Genomic DNA, 21,495 nt, shown 5'->3' with positions numbered 1-21,495 from the left:
GTTGCCCTAATAAGATACAGTGAATTGGATGGCTTTTGCCCAATATACAGTGAATTGGATGGATGTTGCCCTAATAAGATAAAGTGAATTGGATGGATGTTGCCCTAATAAGATACAGTGAATTGGATGGCTTTTGCCCAATATACAGTGAATTGGATGGCTGTTGCCCTAATAAGATACAGTGAAGTGGATGGCTTTTGCCACAATATACAGTGAATTGGATGGCTGTTGCCCTAATAAGATACAGTGAAGTGGATGGCTTTTGCCACAATATACAGTGAATTGGATGGCTGTTGCCCTAATAAAACAAAGTGAATTGGATGGCTGTTGCCCTAATAAAACAAAGTGAATTGGATGGCTGTTGCCCTAATAAGATACAGTAAATTGGATGGCTTTTGCCTTGATAAGATATCATAAATTAGATGGTTGTTGCCTTAATAAGATTCCATGAATTAGATGGCTGTTGCCTTAATCAAATACCATGAATTGGATGGCAGTTGCCTTAATAAGATGCCATGAATTGGATGGCAGTTGCCATAAAAAGGATGCCATGCATGGGATGATTGTTGCATCTAGATGCAATGAATTATATCACTATTTCTTTAATAAAATGCCATGCATCAAATGCCTCTTGCCATAATTAACCATCAGTGGGATGGATGTTGCCATAATTAAGCATGAATGGAATGCCTCTTGCCATAATTAACCATGGATGGGATAGATGTTGCCATAATTAACCATGAATGGAATGGCTGTTGTCATAATTAACCAAGAATGGGATGATTGTTTTCATAATAAACCATGAATGTATGGCTTTTGCAAAAATGAACCATGACTGGGATAATTGTTGCCAAGATAAACCTTGATAAGAAAGCAGTTGCTTAATCAGATGCTATATTGAGTGGGATGATGATACATCTTTCCCAGGCTTTAGGATTGGGAATATTGTGATACACTGTTTGTCTTTCTGTGAGTTCATCCAACTATCCAGCCATGTCTTTGTCAGCTAATCTCCTAAGCACAAAATTCCAGTAATAAAGGTCATCTGGAACACCATTTTATAAAAAATTCAATTGCATGAAAAATACATTAGATGATGCATAATGTACCATATACACTCACTAATTAGTTGAGTCTAATAGCAAACTTTATAGACCCAGATCTTTCATCACTTAATGTGTTGGCAAATCTGGATCTGCAGTTTCTTAGGAATAATCAGTAGAACAAACAACATAGACAGTGATCTGCAGATGCATTATGCAACAACAGATCATGACCATTGTTGTTTGCAGTTTGACTTGGCTTATAAGCAAGTATATATGGTTATTAGTGTAAGACACCAGAGTCACTATCAACTGCAGTAGGGTGGGGAGCGGGTTTTGGGTCAGGCAGTTTATAACAAAAAGCACAGGAATTTTCACTGACCTCTACAGTATTATTTATTTACTATTTTGAATGAGCACAAATGACATAAGATTTATGAGACTAGACTTTATTATATTTTGTAATGACTGTGTTATAGCATGTCTGCCATTATTGAGATCTTTGCTTGACTTGAAAATTTATTAATGTTGATTCAAAATTAAAAATGAGTTACCAAGTTGCAGAAATAGGGGAATTGAATATAAACTGTATGAATATTGCTTTGCAAATATAGTATCTACAGAACAGAGTTTATTTTGTTTAATGTACTTTGTTTTACAAATTTACAAGTATAGTTATCACCGAAATGGGCCACATATTAGCATGTTTTGAAAAATAATAATTATATTAGGCACAAAAAAGTGTTTCTGGTTGGCTGACTGTTTTCATGTTTTTTGTTGCTGAGCCTAGCACTTTCCCCCCAGGTTAAGATAAATAATTTTTAAAAAACATAAAAAAGATCCTGAAATTGATTGGTGCATCTAATTAAGCTGGTTTAGCCCAGTACTTGAAGTACTTATTACACTATATATACTAAGCATTATAAATTTTATAATGCTTTAAAAAAAAAAAAAAAAAATCCAAAATTTATTTGTGCACCTAATTGAGCTGGTTTAGCCCAGTACTTGAAGTGCATAGTACATTATATATACTAATCACTTTAATACATAATGTTTAATCCAACAACAACAAAAACTATTTATCTACCTTAATTTTGAAAACAGTGCAGTAGGAATCACATATTTTTTTTATTTGCGGGGGGGGGGGGCTATTATGGATTCATATGAGAAATATAAACTGAGTATATTACTCCTTCCCTGTAGAGCACCTCAGCATAAAGTAATCCTTATTAATTGCATTGTATGTTCACAGATTCATTATGTGATAGTAGTGTTATAAAATGTATAATGCATAAGGGACCAACCATTTAATTTTCAGGGTGGGAGGGATTTTTAAAAAAAATGTTTGATGTTTCTTATATCTTGAAAACTTATTCTTGCTCTGATTTGTATCCCAGACACAATTTATATCCATTATATTTGTTGAAGAAAGAAAACATTTATGCAGAATATATATATATATATATATATATATATATATATATATATATATATATATATATATATATATATATATATATATATATATATATATATTTCCTCAACCTGATTGGTCCTTAAGGGGACCTCACCCACAGGATAGAGCATTATAGTAAGGGAGTACTGGATACATGTAATGCATGATGAAGAAATAAATTGGTTACAAACCTGAAACTACTAGGAAACCTTCATGTAAAAGAAACCTACTTTTAAAGAATGCAAATCGTAAACCACTTTTTAAGAAAACTTAACTCTTCAGATGCTGTTTAAAGGATAGAAGAACAAGTATCCTTCCTTTACACATTTTACTGTAGATTTACCATGTATGCTCAGTTGTAAGACTGATCTAGCTGCAAACAGCATAGACCCTGATCTGCCTTCACTTAATGCTCCATCAGGGCATAGTCTTTGTCATTAGTTTTACTGATTATTCCATACATACTGCCTTGACCCAGCTGTGCCAGCACATTATGGGATGGCAGATCTGGATTTATATTTGCAGTTGATCCAACTTAGGGTGTAAACACCACACCACCCTTGCCAGCTAGGGTAAACCCTGTTGGGGATTGGGAGTTGATAAACATATATTCAACAAGAAAAGAGTATTAGATTGGCATTCTCCCTCTTCCCATAATTCCTGTGAATTTAATTCCTATTAATTCCTATGGGTTCTGCAGTCAGCCTTTTCTTGCAAGTAATATCCTTCCCTTTCATACTGCTAGAGACTTTAGAGCCCTGGCATCAAGGCAGGGAGGAATGTTGTCAGACGAAGCCTGACATCATCCCTTGACAACATGGATTCAAAGAGAAAGGAGAAATGCAGGCCATCTTCCACTAAGCATGCCAGGAAAAAGGAGAGGCATTCTTGTCCTCCAGTTGAGTCTGCCCTTTGATACAATCCCCTCTTGCTACATGCAGGGTCTTGTGATGAGGCCTTCTTTACCCCTTGGTTTCTGTCACACGAAAAAGATACATCCCTTCCACAAAGAGACATGGGGTCACAAAATCCTGCCTCCCCACAGTGGGATCAAAACAAGAACATTCTGTCAGTCCTGGTGGACTCCCAAGAATTTGACACTGAGCAAATGGAGGTGGCACCACCTCTTTTACTGTCCATTGTCCACTCCCACCAATCAACTCAGGCATAATAGAAAGAAATCTGTGTCAGTTTGCATGGCTTTAAATCAGGTCTTCTGCCCCAGGATCTGTGTTCCAAGGCTTACAAAATGGAGGACTGTTCAGGTAGCCTAGTGCTTAGAGTGTCCGCCTTGGATGCGGTAGGTCGTGGGCTTGATCTGCAGCCGAGTCATCCCAAACACTTATAAAAATGGTTTAAGAGGTTAGTGTCAGGACTGGTCAGCCTAGTGTCAGGATAATGTGACTGGGTGGGACATCATGCTACATGTCTGCGGCATGATACCCCAGTGCTGGACATCACTATAAACTGCCACACTGCAGATATCGTAGTGTTATGACCGAAAAATTCTTAAAGCTACGTTTAAAATCCAAATCACACACACACACTCACAAACTGGAGCGACTAGGCTACATTCCAACCAGACCTATTATTTCTCCCCCACTAAGCTGTGGTAATGAAACTTCCTCTAAGGTTTACCATGGGTCAAGAACTGGCCAGGCAGATAAGGAAGTGGCAGTTCCTTACCTCTATGATGAAACCATTGGTCTTCTGCTTGTTACAACTTGCAGACAGTTGCCTGGCCCCTTAAAACTTCCACCTTGAATGCTGTAGCATGACAAGTGGGCAATAATTGGGGAGCTAGACCTGCTTTTCATTTAAGACACTGGTGGCTATAGAGCTTAAGTCTAGGTCAGTGTTTACCTTTCCATGCCCTATCAGTGTCAAGTAGAGTTGCTGCAACCTCCTCAGGGATGTAGCTCTGGACTCTTCCATGATCTGACTAAAACTCAGGAACCTCCTTTGGACTGCTCCTCTGGAGGCAGAGTCCTCCTTCAGAGGTGAAGTCCAATCTGTTCCTTCCCAGGACCTGAGGGTCCAACAACACAGGTCTTACATATCAACTGTTGGTAAGTTGAAACTGACCAGGAAGCATGATCAGCCTGCCCCTTCCCCCGATCATCAGCCATGTTATTTAACACATTAACCCCTGGAGGTTTTTTTTTATTTTTGCCTGAAATTTTAGTAGGAAACACATTTTGAAAGCTACTTCTGAATACATCCAAAAACGCCAACTTCCAGGCAATCTTCCAATAAAATACTGCCTAGTTGTGTTAGAAACATCATTTTTCATAGGCTATTTGACTCACGCCTGAGATAAAGGGTAAAAGTTGGAGGGTTTTTAAATAATTTTTTTAAGATAAATTTTTGTTGCTAAATGAACCCATTATTTTTCATCGAGGCCACTCTTTATTCCAAATGCCCATCTTATCCTACTTTTTGCAAAAGTCTAATTTCCAGACACAAAATTGGATTCCGACCACGAGCAAATTTTGGGTAAAAAAAAAATCGGGTCCAACTAATGAGATTTTCTCTCTGTATTTTTCAGTGCAACTAGAAATTCCAGATTATTTGGTATTATTGGAGAGCTACATCTGTCTACCTTTCTATAATACCACCACTTTAGTGTATCATGCATGACCATGACGCAGCAGAGCTCGGCAGTAGGCTATACTGCCATGTTAACTCATCGCCAAGGGTTAATGTGTTAAAGCCACACAGCCTCTGTCCAAAAAGCAATGCCATTTTGAACCTCCCCTTGCCCATTGGGGTCACCTGAGAGGCATGGGGAGGAAGGAGACCTTCATTTTTAAGGAAAGGCAGATGACTGGACCTAGGGATTTCCTCACCTATGGTGTGACAAAGTTATTGCAATCTCAAAACTAGATAGTCATGTTCGTTTTTTAAATCCAGTGGAGTGGCTTAAATGACCATTTTTGTCTATGTTGAGTTTTCTTTAATCACATTGTATACTTGACAGTACTTGTGAACCATTTCAGCACTGCATATTTTCATTATGGTAATTTTAAATGACAAAGAATTATTGAAGGTTATACTATGCAAGGTGATAAGTTTTGACAAGACTAGATTTGCAATCTTTCTGAGGTCACAACATTGATTTTAAAAAAACCTTCTCCATTGTTAAAAATAACCATATACAGCATGTCATGGCATTATCCTTCTGTCTGTACATCCATCTGTCCATAACTCAAGCAGTCTGTGCCTGTGGATTTGATAGATCTGAGAATTTTAGAATTTGCATTTCTCAGGTCAAGGTGAATATGAGGGGATGACAGTTGAATGAAAGTTTCTTTGTGTCATAGTTGCTATATTGTCTGCCACAACACATATTAACCATGTCTGAAATGCTAGAGTGAGGTGCACAGGTCTTTTTGACACTGTATATGTAAAAGTATGGTCAGGTCTTTTTTTGTCTGAATAATTAGTATAATTTTCTACGTACAGTATTCTTTATATTATGAGTGATCTTCTATGAACAGCGTCACTGTCTGCACTGTTTGTTTTTAGTAAATGTTAGAAGGAACAATGTCCTACTATTAAGTGTCATGTTTAAATGGCAAACCTGGGATTAAGGTGTTTGTCACTGGGTGCACTTTCTATATTTCTTCCCCAGACCATTAGACAAAGCAAGTTAATGGTTGTCTTGGATCATTTTAGGCACTGTAAATTCTTTTCTTAGGACATTTATTCCTTGAGTAGATGTCTTTTTGTATGCACCTCACTTGTGCATTTAAGAGTTAATTTGCCTGTAGGTGAGCAGTGAAGATAAATGATGCCACGTTTATGACAAAAATGCACATGTTGAGTGTTTCTATATGCCATGTTATAAAACCATGGAGATTTAAGTTAGGTATGCCCCAAGGAGTGCAGAGCATACTTGCAGAGCATTTTGAGCACCTTTGACCCTACACAGTTCAGTGATTTTCTTAAGCTTTGATAAATAAGATATAAATAAATAAGATTGCCACAGTTGTCTTCCACTAAATACAGACTGGTTACCACAGTTGACAAAGATAAGATCCATCATTTGAATGTGTCTGAAGAACCATTCTATGAAGATTCTGCAGTTTATGACATTTCATCATGATGTGGTGGGTGTTTGACTTCTTCCTGTCATAAAATGATTAATCATGTATTGCAAAGTTTTATCATAAAGTATATCAGTGTGTTGTTTCATTATTACATTCAGATTTCAATGCTCTATGTTTTCAGTTAATAACACTGCAAAAAGTTTGAACTAGCTTTATTTGACTGAAATGTTACTCTTATCCTACAGTCACAGATTTGGGCCACTTCTGTATCCTAAGGTGTACTGTGAATGCCTCAGTAAGGGCAGGGGGCCATCTTGGAAAAGTAGGGTACATCACTCTTTTCAATGAGTCTAGGGACAACACTTATACAAGGATACACACAGTATCCAGTATGGACAATACACATCAAAATCTTCTTTTTGTTCAACATCAATCTTTGTGTACCAGTCTCACCACGCATGCTTATGTCTCATGTCTCCATGTTTGCTTTACCCCACAGTACAGTCTTGTCTTGGAAATGTGATATCATTTCAAGGTAGAACATCATTTATCCAGATTCCTGGGGAAAGGGAACAAAATTGTCAGCATGAATGCAAGTTTCTGTTTAAAGAGTGTTATATCAAATCTGCATGGTCTGTGAATATATATATATATATATATATATATATATATATATATATATATATATATATATATATATATATATATATATATATATATATATATATTATTTTGTTTCTTCAAAATTTGTGTGGATCTTTTGGTTGCTACAAAGCACTAACTTTAACAATATCTTTTTTAATAAATTAAAAATGATATCAGAAATAAATGAATTTATAAGATATATTTAAGTAAACTAATAATACTGATGAATAAGGTCTGTTTAAACAAGGTTTATATAGCCATTCCTTGTTATAGTGTAACAGGATTAATGGGAACCATTTATCAGATCTTTCATGGTTCAGTACTTAATAGTTCATTCAATGTGACAAATTTATAAAAGCAATTTCTTACGGAGTAATGAAATTGTAATCACTATGATGGTGTCACCAGCTGTATATAATATTGTATGGACTTTATACATAAAGCAGACAGGAATAGTAATTAACATGAGAAAAATAATGTAATGCCTAATGAGATTATAAACTCTCTGTCTACAATGTTTTTGTAAGCATGGATCAAGGTAGCATAATTTTTATTATTATTATTATTATTACTATCATTATTATTATTGCTGCTGCTTCTGTTTTTATTTTTATTATTATTATTATTATTATTATTATTATTAATTTTATTATTATTTGATATTTATCATTTTACTTGATTAGTAAGATGTTGATAAGTCTCATGTCTTACCTACATTCAAGGTGGGGGGAAGAAAAGAAATTTAAAGTGGATATGTATGTTCTGTCATGTGAGTACTAAATAAGAGGTTACAAATTGCATAAAAAGCATAAAGTCTCTGTGCCATTGCTAAGATAAACTGAACTATTCATTTTTAACAAAAAAATACTGTGCCAAACTTTTAATGTCAATTGAGAGAAATAGATTTTCAGAAATTGTTTTGATTAATGCCCTTGATTTGATATTTGCAGGCGTTTGCTTAGCAGAGGGTATGTAAAAAATTGTAATATTTGCTTATTCCCTTTAATAAAAGGAACTTTTTGTACTTGTGACTGTGCTTGCACCATTGCATGTCAGAATGGGCATGTTTAATCTGTCATGACAGGCTGTATGCCAGTCTGATGATGCTGCTTGTGGTTGCCACTTCTGTTCTTAATAGGTTTAGCAACACCAGTAGTAACCAATGACATAAATCCTGACTGCACCCAAGTTAAACTGTTTGTGAAATTGGCTACAGTATAACTCATGGCATGTAATGGAAACTGTTTTTGTAATTGACTAAATTTATAGCTTTTTGCATGCAGTGGAAACTGTAATGTAGTTGGCTAAATTATAGCTTTTTTCATGCAGTGGAAACTTGTTTACAGTTGGCTATACAGTATATCTTTTGTAATGGAAACTGTAAAAGCTCTAAGCTGTTTGGTAATATGCTAAATACTATAAAGGCAATCTCTCTTTAACTTTGTGACCTCCTTTTTGTGTAAAAATAGACTTGTATTCATTCCTAAGTGCATGTCACTCATGTCTTCTTTGTGCATGTCACTCTAACATTGTACTCTTAATTTATTAAATTGTTTCCAGCTTTAGAATGGAAAAATAGGAATTCATTATTTTGATATGTTCAGAGGTGGAGGTGTCAGTCAGCTGATTTCACCCATAGTAAATGTGTACATCATAACTGGTTTATTAAGCCCAACTTCATGACCAGTAGATCAAGACAGCATTTTCCATTTGATCTGTTTTTCTTGAGATCTTCCTTTTGTCCATCTGTACATTCAGGAATGGTTTCAAGAGTGTTGCACCATGATTATCGTGGGCGTTGTTGTTGTTGTTGTTATGGGGTTTAACGCCATTTTTCAGCACACGATAGGCTATGCATGGCTGCCAGTATTAATGGTGGAGGAAGAACCCGGGAAGAACCACTGACCCACGAGAAGCTACTGGCAAGCTTTCTCACATACCCACATTGGCTGAGTCCTAGACTCGAACCCACGCAGACAGAGGTGAGATGGCAGTGATCGGTAACAGAGAGCGCTTTAGAACACTCAGCCACTCTGGGCCCCTGATCCTGGGTGTCATTTTCCCACTAAACACCACCTGTGTCCCTTTTAATTTGACAGATTCCTAGTATCTTTGTCAACAAAGGCAAGTCTTTCCTTATCAGCCAGTAGCCAGGCTGCTTTCCCCATATGCCAGGCTACATTAAAACAAACAAAACCTGTGTCCCATTTGGGGAAGGTCCACTAAACCCACTGCTTACTTTGGCAACTCACCCTCAGATTTTAAATCTAATGGAAGGCCCTATGAAGGTGGAAATAGGTTCATAACATGTTCACCTGATAGCTCAAACCAGGTGCAACACTTTCAATGTATTTAAATTGGAATGACCGTAGGTTACAAGTGTTTAGATTGTCATTTTATTGTAGCTAAGCTTGACTCAGTTTAGACCCCCATTGAACCTTAAATTGATTGTTGTGTTTGTGCAGAAAATGAGCATCTGTACAGACATGAACTTTGATGATTTAATTTGTGTTTTAATGTTGATATTAAACACATCCCGAGCAAAATATGTCAGATTTTTTCTGTTTCTTCAACTAGGACCTGTGTTTGAACCAATTTCATCTCTCCTGATTGAAGGCCAAGTGAGATTATAGTAACACCGCAAGCATTTGTGTATCATGTGTCATATCGTGCACCATCAACAATTGCAAATATAAATTTCTATTTAAAAAATACTAGATGAATTTTGACAAAATCTCATAACATCCTGGCTTGAAGGGAATTCCAATTTATGCAAATGATGCTTATCCACCAGCAACTATGGTCACCATTACTAAAAACTGTGACTTCTCCAGTGGCCTGGTTGTTAGAGCATCTGTTTTGGATGCTGGAGGTTGCAGGTTTGAACTCCAGCCAAGTCGTACCAAAGGCTTATAAAAACAGTACTAACAGCTGCCTTGCTAGGCACTCAGCATTATGAGGTTGGTGTTATGATTGGTTGGCCTGGTGTCAGAATAATGTGGCTGGGTTGAACATGATGCTACATGTCTGTGGCATGATGCCTCTGTGTTAGACATGACTGTAAACTGCCACACAGCAGACATTGTACCAATATGAATGAAAAATTATTAAAGCTATGTTAAAAATCCAAGTCACACAGACACATACACATACACACACAAACATGAACACACACTAAAACTGTAAAAGTTATTCTGACAGGAAGTGAGTCATCTAAATAATAGAAGAATGTTCAAGTGATGTCTTCTCAAATACTGCATGTCAGAATTCAACCAAATTTGACAGCAAGCAACCTGGCATAGAGGGCTTCACATTTTCACAACTGATGCTGTTCTGCCATTAAGTCTCCATTACTAAAAAAAGAAAACTTTTAAAACTACTTTTTCCCAGACTGCTTGACTGAATTTGGTCAGTTTTGGCAGAAAGCATCATTTCATGGAGGGCCTTCAAAATCTATACAGCAGCTGCTGATCTGCCATCAAATATGGCCACTATCATTTAAAATTGTCAATTTAATTGAAAGTCACCAACTCCTTTGGCCAAAGTCATTACATATTATCTTTATTCAGCTTGTCCCATTTTCCCAAGAGAAACCTGAATATCCCTATATACCATCCCAAAGCAAAACCATGTTTGTATATTCATTTTACTAGGGTGAAATCTAGTTTATGACAGTTGAAGAAAAATGTCATCAGGATAGTGACACCGTAACTGTACTATTCTATGATGTGCAGCCTTGCATGAATGGTTTGTTGCGTGTGGATTTAATGGTGAAATGTTGGAGATGTGTTTTTATAACATACCATACATTCTCACTTACAAGATGATTCCAGCTGCAAACAACACAGACCCAGATCTGCCATCGCATCATGTGCTGGCAGATCTGGGTCTGTGCAGTTTGTCAGGAGCAGTCAATAGAACAAACAAGATAGACTCTGATCTGAAGATGCATCATGCTGTTTGTAGCTTGACTCAACTTATAAGCAAGTATAGATGGTAACAATTGATGCATGCTTTATGTCTTGTCAGGGGTAATGAAAGAGCATAATATGCCAAAATATAAATTTGCTACTTTCATATACCTCAGATATTGGAGGTCACAGATTTGAACTCCGGCTATGGTACTAACAGCTGCCTTGCTTGGTGCTCAGCATTTAAGAGGTTAGTGTTGGGACTGGTTGGCCTGGTGTCAGGATAATGTGACTGGGTGGGACATCATGCTAATTGTCTGTGGCATGATGCCCCAGTGCTGGACATCACTATAAACTGACACACTGCAGACATCTTTGCAATGTGACTGGAAAATTGTTAAAGCTACATTAAAAATCCAAATCACACACACACACACTTTCATATGCATATTTAAGAAGGGTATATTATGTGAAGGCATTGTCTGTGTCATTTTTTTATCATTTGTTTGTTTGGACCATAACTCTATAATAGTTGGGAAGATATTTAGCAAATTTTACAGAAGTATACATCATGACTAGAAGATGTAGTATGTACTATAGCCAAGCCCCTTTCATCAAGGTCAATGTCACAGCAAGAGAAAATGTGATTCAAGAAGACATTATAATGAAATTTTAGCCAATTATGTATCATATATAGAGAGTGTATTGCATACCATAGTAATCTCCCCAGCATTAATGTCAAGGTCATATGGTCAAGGTCATGGCAAGGGAAAATAAAATTATCCGACTTGTTTCATTGTCTAGAGTGTAGCATTGGATCCACCTAATATATTTTAAGTAAACTTAACCAATTATATATTACATATGTGTTGGTTTGTTGCATACCATAGCATACCACCTGTCTTAAGGTCAAGGCTATGGCAATACAAAAATACAAATAATTTACCTTTATCATGGCAAGGGAAAGTGTAATTTTGTGACTTGTATCCATGTCTGTTACATAGCTTTAGAGATGCTGAAGATATTAGAATGAAACTTTAACCAGTTATACATCATGATTATACATTGTCACATATTAGGTTTTGGTCAAGGTCAATGCAAAGGGAAACAAAACTGAGTGATATCTATTCATTAATAGCTACAACTTTTAAACCAATGAAGATATTTTAATAAATCTTTACATTTTATATATTGTGATATGACAGTCTCTTATGTTCAGAGTCGTACCACCTACCTAAAGGTCAAGACCACAACAAATAATAAAGGTTGGTGCCCATTTGCCTTATCCAGTTTGTCAGTTGTTAACCGATAGAGATAATTTGATATAACTTTCCAAGTTTGTAGCTTTGAGGTCAAAGTCATTAGTGTGGAAATGGTCATAAAACAGGTAAATCATGTTACATTTGTAGTAGCCTGGTAAGGTGGGGTTGACAAAGATGAATATATTTTTTGCTCTCAAAACCTAGGTCTACTACTAATGATTATTTTGCACTGTTAGCTTATTTTAACACACTAAAGGAAAAAGCAAAGTACGGTTTGCATGATGTTCCTATCTGTTTTTCTAACTTTGCCTCTTAGATGCAGAGAAATAACCATTTTAATATTATTACCCTTATATATTATAAGAAAGCTGAATGTACCTTCACTATTTTACTTTGTAGTGAAATATATTCAACCAGGTCTTGAAATTTGGTCTCCATTATTTATGCCATGTTTAATTTTGTTTACATTTTAGAATAATTAAGTCTGATCTCTAAACGGTAAGGTAATACTAGAATTGTTTTTAATTTTTGCAAAGGAATTTGCCTTGCTACAATTGTTGAGTTATTTAGCCATATGTATATTTTCCTTGCTCAACCTTTAGTCAAGATATGCTTGATATCCTGTGTACCACTGACCAAATTCTATTGCCATGTGGTTTTTCTGAATAAGTGTATAATTACATTTAGACTGAACTTCGTATTGGGTCCTGTAACAGCCAGACCGGCAATGCTGGATATAGTTTTCACTCATTCATATTTATAAAAACTAAAACTATCATTTTTAACCTAAGTTCCTATGGTGAAACCCTCCTTATCAGACATCTCTGTGTACTAATATAAATGACACTTATAAAAAAATGTTTTGAAATACCTGTTTCACTGATTCAACCTTTACATAAAGGACGTGAGTTCATAAACACAATTGTTTGGTCTCTTGAGTGTTGTATACAGACAAGTATCACTGTACATACTGTATATACTTACTTATAAGTCTTGTGCAACTGCAAAAAACACTGTATTGTTCGTTCTACCAATTTCTTCTAAAAAAAACTTTAAAATCAGCTCTCCCAGCATGCAGTGCAAAGACAGATCTGGATCTGTGTATTTTGCAATTGGACTTTAAGGTATGTATATATGGTAGAAGGAACCTGTTAATGCTTTATTGCCAGACTCCAGACCTTTTTCAATATCCCTTTTACACCTTAGAGTTAAAAAAGACACTCCAAGTGAAGAGAAAACAATTTTATTATATACCCATCTCTCTTACATGGTTGATCTAGCATGTGATATGGCAGTCCTGTCCATATTTCCATACAATACAGCCATATTGGGATTAGATGTTTCCACTAACATCTGCATGTCGTTATATTTATAAGCATCAAATTTTACCGTATATTCTCACTTATGAGTCCAACTACAAACTTCACTGACCCAGATCTGCCATCGTATAATGTGCCTGCATATCATGGTCTGTTCAATTTGTCAGGTGTAATTAGTAGAACAAACAACATAGACCCAGGTCTGCAGAGACATTATGCTATGGCAGACTCTGCATTTAAGCAGTGATGTAAGGTACATTTATAAATCCCAATTGGTTTGGTTTTCATTCACACTTTGTAGCTAAAGCTATTCAGAAATGATAAAAGAGGGGTGTATTTAAATGCAAACCAAATTGTTTTGTTTCAAGTCGAGGGAAATGATTTTTGTGATAAAGTTTGAAATGTCTGATAGCCTTACATTTTCAGACATCTTACCAAGCTCATTGTTTGCAGTGACATGGAGCAAAACACATACTGATTTGTACTATAAAGTGAGTTGTGGCCAATGTGATAGAGCCTTTGGTTTTTGTTCCCATTAATTTGAGGAGTTTGTTGAGGTTATTTCTCACATTCCTGTCTGTGAAAAAGTGAATTTTCCAGTTTGCAACCCTTATGCAGGATTTTTATATCATGTGACTCTTGTATTTCACATGATGTCAGACTTTTATTGGTGCATTGCAGCTCTGACATGTTTGTATGATGTTGCAACTGTGACGTATCATTCATTATAAGATTTCACATCATCATGCTCCTGTGTTTTTAGCAAATATTTCCTTGTTTTCAAATATTGCATGCTGTTTCTAAATATATAAAAACAGTTTAGTGTATATATTGTCCTTTAATTTTTGTCTGTGTCCATGTTGCACCATTTTATTTATAATCTACAATTTTGACCTGGTGAAGTGGGAAAACTAATGAAACATGTATTATTGTGAGATCAGAAATCACACCCTCTTGGTCATAGTTTGTGGTGAGAAGTTGGCAATGCCTCATTCCTACCTATGGATGAATCTCCTAGGTCTGGATTTCCCTGTCTCACATTAGTATTTAGGACAGAATCTAAGAAGACTCTCACCTGCCCAATACATGCATTCTTTTCCCCAGCAGAAAGTGACTTCAAGCTTAGGGGTGTAATTGGTGTTGGTCTGTAGATGTGCATAATGTTATTAAAATTTAACTTTTCTTAGAGTTGGGGGTAGATGAGAAGGAGGGAATACAAAAAAAAGCAAGCGAATAAAGTTTTAAAAGAAAGAATTTGATTGTACCACAGGCACCACCCTAATTATTTTTCATTTTTTCTTAAAAGATTCTTTATTTTGTACCACCTGCTGATGTCATGAACAGTTATTTGCTCTGCATACCATTTTAATGCAGTTGTAATGAAGACATCTTTTAAAATGTTGCCGGCTTACATAGTGTTATCAAAACTTTATACTTTTTTGTTGTTGTCTGTGATTAATACAGCTTGGCACATATCTTTTGATGTTGATGAAATTAATTACATATTGCAAATGTATGTACGTTAAGTACATTTTTATTAATATCCTAATAAGTTTCATATATGCAACAGGTATAATAATACTTCATGTCATCACAAATGATGTCCTAATGTCATGCCAATAAAAAACATAATGACTAAGGCATCAGAATTTATTCCAGAGTATATCGCTACACTATTCTGCAGTTTGGCAAAATAGAAATCGGTATTTTTCATCATGAGATCAATTAGAATCTTTATTTTATTGATTCATTAGACTCATCCTGTAATTAAAAAATTTAGCATGCCAGGGTAGAAATCATTTGCTATATTTCATGTGAAATGAGCACTCACACTATATTTTTTATTTATTTTCTCATAGCTTTTAGGATATGGAGCTTTCTTTACCATTGTTAGGGCCAGTAAATTTTAACAATTATGTCTTTGTCTCTTTTGTCTGAAATTTATCTGTGCATGAAAAGTAATTGGAATGGTCAGTTTTACACTGTAAATTATAATGGGTATAATGTATATTTATGAGTATGGTAATGTTATAACATTTGTTTTGTCCTTCCTTTTTTGTCTGAAGTGATTTGTCCAGCACACTGAAGCAGGCTAATAATAGAAGGTATTGTGTATATGGCAGAGTTTGCAGTCTGGTTCACCTCTTGTGTTACTCTGTATTACTGCTTGACAGACAAAGCTAGAAACTAAAATTCATAAAGAGTTGAGTATAGAAAAATGAGAGGAAAGGAATAATTCTTGCACATTTAGCTGTTGTTATTCATTATAATCCAGAACCATTAGGTCTAACATACAAGGAAAATGAGTTTTTATTCATCTTTATCTCTCATGGTCAAACTTGAAATTAATCAGTCATTCACAAACTTGCCATGACTAAAATTACTATCATAGTGTATTCACTTGCCTTTGACCTTGGAAAACTTGAAACAACTGAAAACTCTGCAAAAACAATTAGACCTGCAGCACTTCAAGTTTTAAAAATTTTACTGTAATTTGAAATATTTTCTAGAAGACTGTGACTACCAGTCTTATTACTCTAAATACTCACTTAAGTCGAGTCAAACTGCACAGACCCAGATCTGCTGTTGCATAATGCAATTGCAGGTCTGGGTCTGTACACTTTGTTAGAAGTAATCAGTAGAATAAAAATACAGACCCTGGTCTCCCAGCATGTTATGCTATGGCAGATGAGGATCTTTGTTGTTTTCAGCTTGTTTCAACTTATAAGTGAGTACTTATGGTTCTTCAAAATAAAAATATTTCATGTGTCACTTGTGACTCAAACATATGAACATATGAAGGAGATTTTGCCTAGGTAGCAGGTAATGGTGAATTTGCTTTGGTTGCTAGGTAGGATGTGGTACCCCCATCCTGACCATACTGCATTTTTACTGGTATATAATATCTTTTGAGCTGATGCCCTTGTTTTGGCTTGTTATCACCATCACGGCTCCCTCTGAATCAGCCCTAATGTGGACTTGCTGCTTTGTCTGCCATATTTGGTATAGTGCAGCATCAATGGAAGCATCTCTTGTATCTGTGACAAAAACTTGACATAACAATTTCTTTATGCAGACTTGATTACTGATTTGGCCAGCCTGTTCTCATATACTTAGTGTGGTAGATTGTAACAGTTTTAGATTTAAACGAGTAATACAATGTATTAAAACAATGCAGTACTCTGTTTTCTATTTTTGTTTCTGTCATGTCATAATGTGATATTTGTATTCAAGTCATACACTTTATCTTGAAATTTTACTGCACTTTTTTGAAAGAAAGAAAATTTACCTGAATATTTTATCTTTAGTTATTTAATTTTTTGTTACCTTAATTTTTTTTTTGTTCATCCCAAAAGTTTATATTGCTTTGGAAAACTTATTTTCAGATTTAACTCATTTATTTAAGCAGAAATTTTTAAATATTCAATTTTGAGCCTGTGAAAAGTAATTCATCAAAGTTACTGATATTTTGTTCAAACATGATATGACAAACGTGTACAAAATTACAGATTTTTTATTAAAAAAATATTGAAACGAGAAGCAATACATCTTTTTAAAAAATGTTGAATTTCATTGTGTGCAATAAGCAGAGTAACAGAAACAGGGAACCAGTCTGTTGTTAGGCATTGTATGATGCATGATGTGATGGTTAGTCTGCCCAAGCTTTAGTTTATATTGTACAGCTCATTTTTCCTACCCGTACCAATTGATATACTGCATGGCAACCAGAAAGAAAAGGCAGCAAAATTCAAATCCAGTTTGGAAATTTCCAGAGGTTTATGGTCTTAAAGTTAAAACAGAAACAAAATTTGTCTTTAATGCCAAGCATCTTGGAGAGATAGTCATCCTTCCTTCTTAATAACAGTATTAACAGAAACTTGGTAGATTTTTTTCTTAAAGGTTTTTTTGCTCATATATTAACAGAACAAAATTTTATATCAGAAAATGCCACAAAATGTTTGATAATTTGGAGATTTATTGTAGCTTTTCACTCGTTGGAGTGGATCAGAAATACTTATAAAATCACATGAGCATTGTTGAGGTATTCATTTAATATTATTTGTCTGGACAACTAAATTTCTATTGTGTTTTTGTATATTCCACTGTCTAGGTGATTATTATGATTGTTTTGAAGGAAGGCAAGGCATAACCAATCAATAACACAAATGACTACCATTTCATGTTTCTTGCTGTCCAAAATGGTTGTCAGACAGTATTTTATGCTATTGTCACCTCACCTGGCATAATATCAAGTGAGCCCATGGCATGGCCTGTTTTTGTTGTGTAGTATGATCAAGTGAGCCCATGGCATGACCTGTTTTTGTTGTGTAGTGTGTGTCCATCATCAATTGCTGTTACCAAGTTCTCAAAGAAACAACCAGACCAGTTTAAACCAAACTTGACAGAGAGCACTGCAGCATGAAGGTCTTTGTATAAATAATGCTAATCTGCCATTAAATATGGCCACCATTACAAAAATAGATGTAGCTTTGAATGAATTCTTCTTAAAACCACTAAACACAATCAAATGATGCTGGTTTGCCATTAAATATGGCCACCATTACAAAATAGATGTAGCTTTGAATGAATTCTTCTTAAAACCACTAAACACAATCAAATGATGCTGGTCTGCCATCAAATATGGCCACCATTACAAAAATAGATGTAGCTTTGAATGAATTCTTCTTAAAACCACTAAACACAATCAAATGATGCTGGTCTGCCATCAAATATGGCCACCATTACAAAAATAGATGTAGCTTAAAATGAATTCTTCTTAAAACCACTAAACACAATCAAATGATGCTGGTCTGCCATTAAATATGGCCACCATTACAAAAATAGATGTAGCTTTAAACGAATTCTGCTTAAAACCACTAAACACAATCAAATGATGCTGATCTGCCATCAAATATGGCCACCATTACAAAAATAGATGTAGCTTTAAATGAATTCTTCTTAAAACCACTAAACACAATCAAATGATGCTGGTCTGCCATCAAATATGGCCACCATTACAAAAATAGATGTAGTTTTAAATGAATTCTTCTTAAAACCACTAAACACAATCAAATGATGCTGATCTGCCATCAAATATGGCTACCATTACAAAAATAGATGTAGCTTTAAATGAATTCTTCTTAAAACCACTAAACACAATCAAATGATGCTGGTCTGCCATTAAATATGGCCACCATTACAAAAATAGATGTAGCTTTAAATGAATTCTTCTTAAAACCACTAAACACAATCAAATGATGCTGGTCTGCCATTAAATATGGCCACCATTACAAAAATAGATGTAGCTTTAAATGAATTCTTCTTAAAACCACTAAACACAATCAAATGATGTTGGTCTGCCATTAAATATGGCCACCATTACAAAAATAGATGTAGCTTTGAATGAATTCTTCTTAAAACCACTAAACACAATCAAATGATGCTGGTCTGCCATTAAATATGGCCACCATTACAAAAATAGATGTAGCTTTGAATGAATTCTTCTTAAAACCACTAAACACAATCAAATGATGCTGGTCTGCCATTAAATATGGCCACCATTACAAAAATAGATGTAGCTTTAAATGAATTCTTCTTAAAACCACTAAACACAATCAAATGATGCTGGTCTGCCATTAAATATGGCCACCATTACAAAAATAGATGTAGCTTTGAATGAATTCTTCTTAAAACCACTAAACACAATCAATTGATGCTGGTCTGCCATTAAATATGGCCACCATTACAAAAATAGATGTAGCTTTAAATGAATTCTTCTTAAAACCACTAAACACAATCAAATGATGCTGGTCTGCCATTAAATATGGCCACCATTACAAAAATAGATGTAGCTTTAAATGAATTCTTCTTAAAACCACTAAACACAATCAAATGATGCCGGCCTGCCATTAAATATGGCCACCATTACAAAAATAGATGTAGCTTTGAATGAATTCTTCTTAAAACCACTAAACACAATCAAATGATGCTGGTCTGCCATTAAATATGGCCACCATTACAAAAATAGATGTAGCTTTAAATGAATTCTTCTTAAAACCACTAAACACAATCAAATGATGCTTGTCTGCCATCAGATATGGCCACCATTACAAAAATAGAGGGTTCTTCCTCCACCAGTTATACTGGCCGCCATGTACAGCCTATCTTGTGCTGAAAAATGGTGTTAAACCCTAGAACAACAACAACGAAAATGGATGTAGCTTTGAATGAATTCTTCTTAAAACCACTAAACACAATCAAATGATGCTAATCTGCCATCAAATATGGCTGCTTTTTCTAAAATTAGAAACTCCTTTAAACATTTTCTTCAAAACTAGCTCAACAAAATCTGATCAAATTTGTCAGAAGGGCTTTCATACTTGTACAGACAATGCCATTCTGTCATCAAATTTGACAAGGTTTTTCATACTTGTTCAAATTTTGCCAACCTGTCATCAAATAAAACTGCCATTACTCAGAATAAGAAAACCTTGAAATGACATATGAAAATTGCTCAGCAAACTTTGACCAAATTTACAGAGAAAATTCTGCCATAAAGGTCTTTCATATTGATACAAATAATGTCAATCTACCATCAGATGCTGATAAAAAAATTAATTTAAAAGTAGATACAAATCTTGAGATTACTTATTTTCAAAATCCATTGCACAGAATTTGACCAAATTTTGGATACAAAGCATCATTGCACAAAGGTCTTTCAGTTTAAGGCTTGTAGGATTTTAGACTAAAACGGGGTGCTGCCTGATAGGATGTGGAGGTGTTCCCTCCCATCTGCTGGGGTAGTTGAGTCACCCATGGTCCTTGACCATTTTAATGATCTTTGTAATTCATCAGAGGGAATTGGTTTTGTTGATTCATTTTTTTGGGGGGGGGTCTAATCACCATCATTTTGGTGCAGAGTTTATATACCTTGAACCACCAGTGTCAATTGCACCTGTCACTCTCTCATAAGTTCATAATATCTGTAGAGTACCCCGTTAATGATTAGACATATAGTAGCTATCTCCCTTGGATATTGTTCAGTTGATAGTGATAATTAAATCAGTATCAAAAATGCCTTTAAAGGGAAACCACCACAGTCATTATTCCCTCAAAAAAAATCTTTCAAATGGAAGTATATAAATTTTCTTGTGACATATAAAGAAAAGTTGGAATGATTATTTAGAACGGTCTAGTATGATTCAAATGTTTTATTCTTCCATCTAATCTTTTTATAAATTAGTATAACTTTTTAAGCCTTCCAAGTCACTAATTTATAGATGGTGCCAATCCATTATCTCAAATGGATGTTATTACTAAAATTCACAAATTTAAAAAAAAAAAAAATAACTTCCCAAAACAGCTCAGTAGAGTTATTCCAACTTCATCAGAAAGAATCATGACATCAGGCTCTTTCAGTATTGGATAAAGGATAGTGAATAATGATACTATGGATTAAGATGCAGAAAACTGAGAACAATCGAAATAGTTGCTTTCATAACAAATGCAGTGAACAGCATTGGGAGAAATCTCAGCAGGAATCATTCTGCTGCCCCAGATTCCTAGGCCAACTGCTCTTGCATTTGTCTGTTAGTCAGACACCCGGAGGAGAGCAATATCAAGCCCACTTGGGATTCTTGTATTTAATCCTTCCTTAAAATGCCCAAAGCTTGTATCCCCTCCCATGTTTTGTTATTTTGTTGGGTTTTTTGGTGTGTTTGGTAGCTTTTAAGTGTTCATTCTTATTTCTGTCAAATGCAATAAAGTGACTAAAATTGTCTTTGTATAAAACAATATTTAAGAAGAT

General features: G+C 35.1%; 1 protein-coding gene across 3 annotated transcripts in view; it reads left to right on the top strand.

The window, feature by feature from the left end:
• Nucleotides 1–21,495, top strand: part of LOC149786535 (mitogen-activated protein kinase kinase kinase 15-like) — a 192,614-nt gene that overhangs the window by 114,003 nt on the left and 57,116 nt on the right. For 2 of the 3 annotated variants that reach the window (XM_089977042.1, XM_089977040.1), the window contains one exon: nucleotides 8,147–8,164. The exons of the other annotated variant lie outside the window; for it this stretch is intronic. In XM_089977042.1, coding sequence (XP_089833168.1) covers nucleotides 8,147–8,164 — 18 coding nt within the window. The remainder of the gene's footprint in view (nucleotides 1–8,146; nucleotides 8,165–21,495) is intronic. 3 annotated transcript variants of the gene reach the window in all.

Source organism: Sinohyriopsis cumingii, chromosome 12, assembly GCF_028554795.1.
Source record: "Sinohyriopsis cumingii isolate HCF-2022 chromosome 12, ASM2855479v2, whole genome shotgun sequence".
In the NCBI taxonomy this organism is placed as follows: Eukaryota; Metazoa; Mollusca; class Bivalvia; order Unionida; family Unionidae; genus Sinohyriopsis; species Sinohyriopsis cumingii.
Note: the sequence above shows the minus strand (reverse complement) of the source record. Positions and strands in the feature narration are given on the sequence as shown.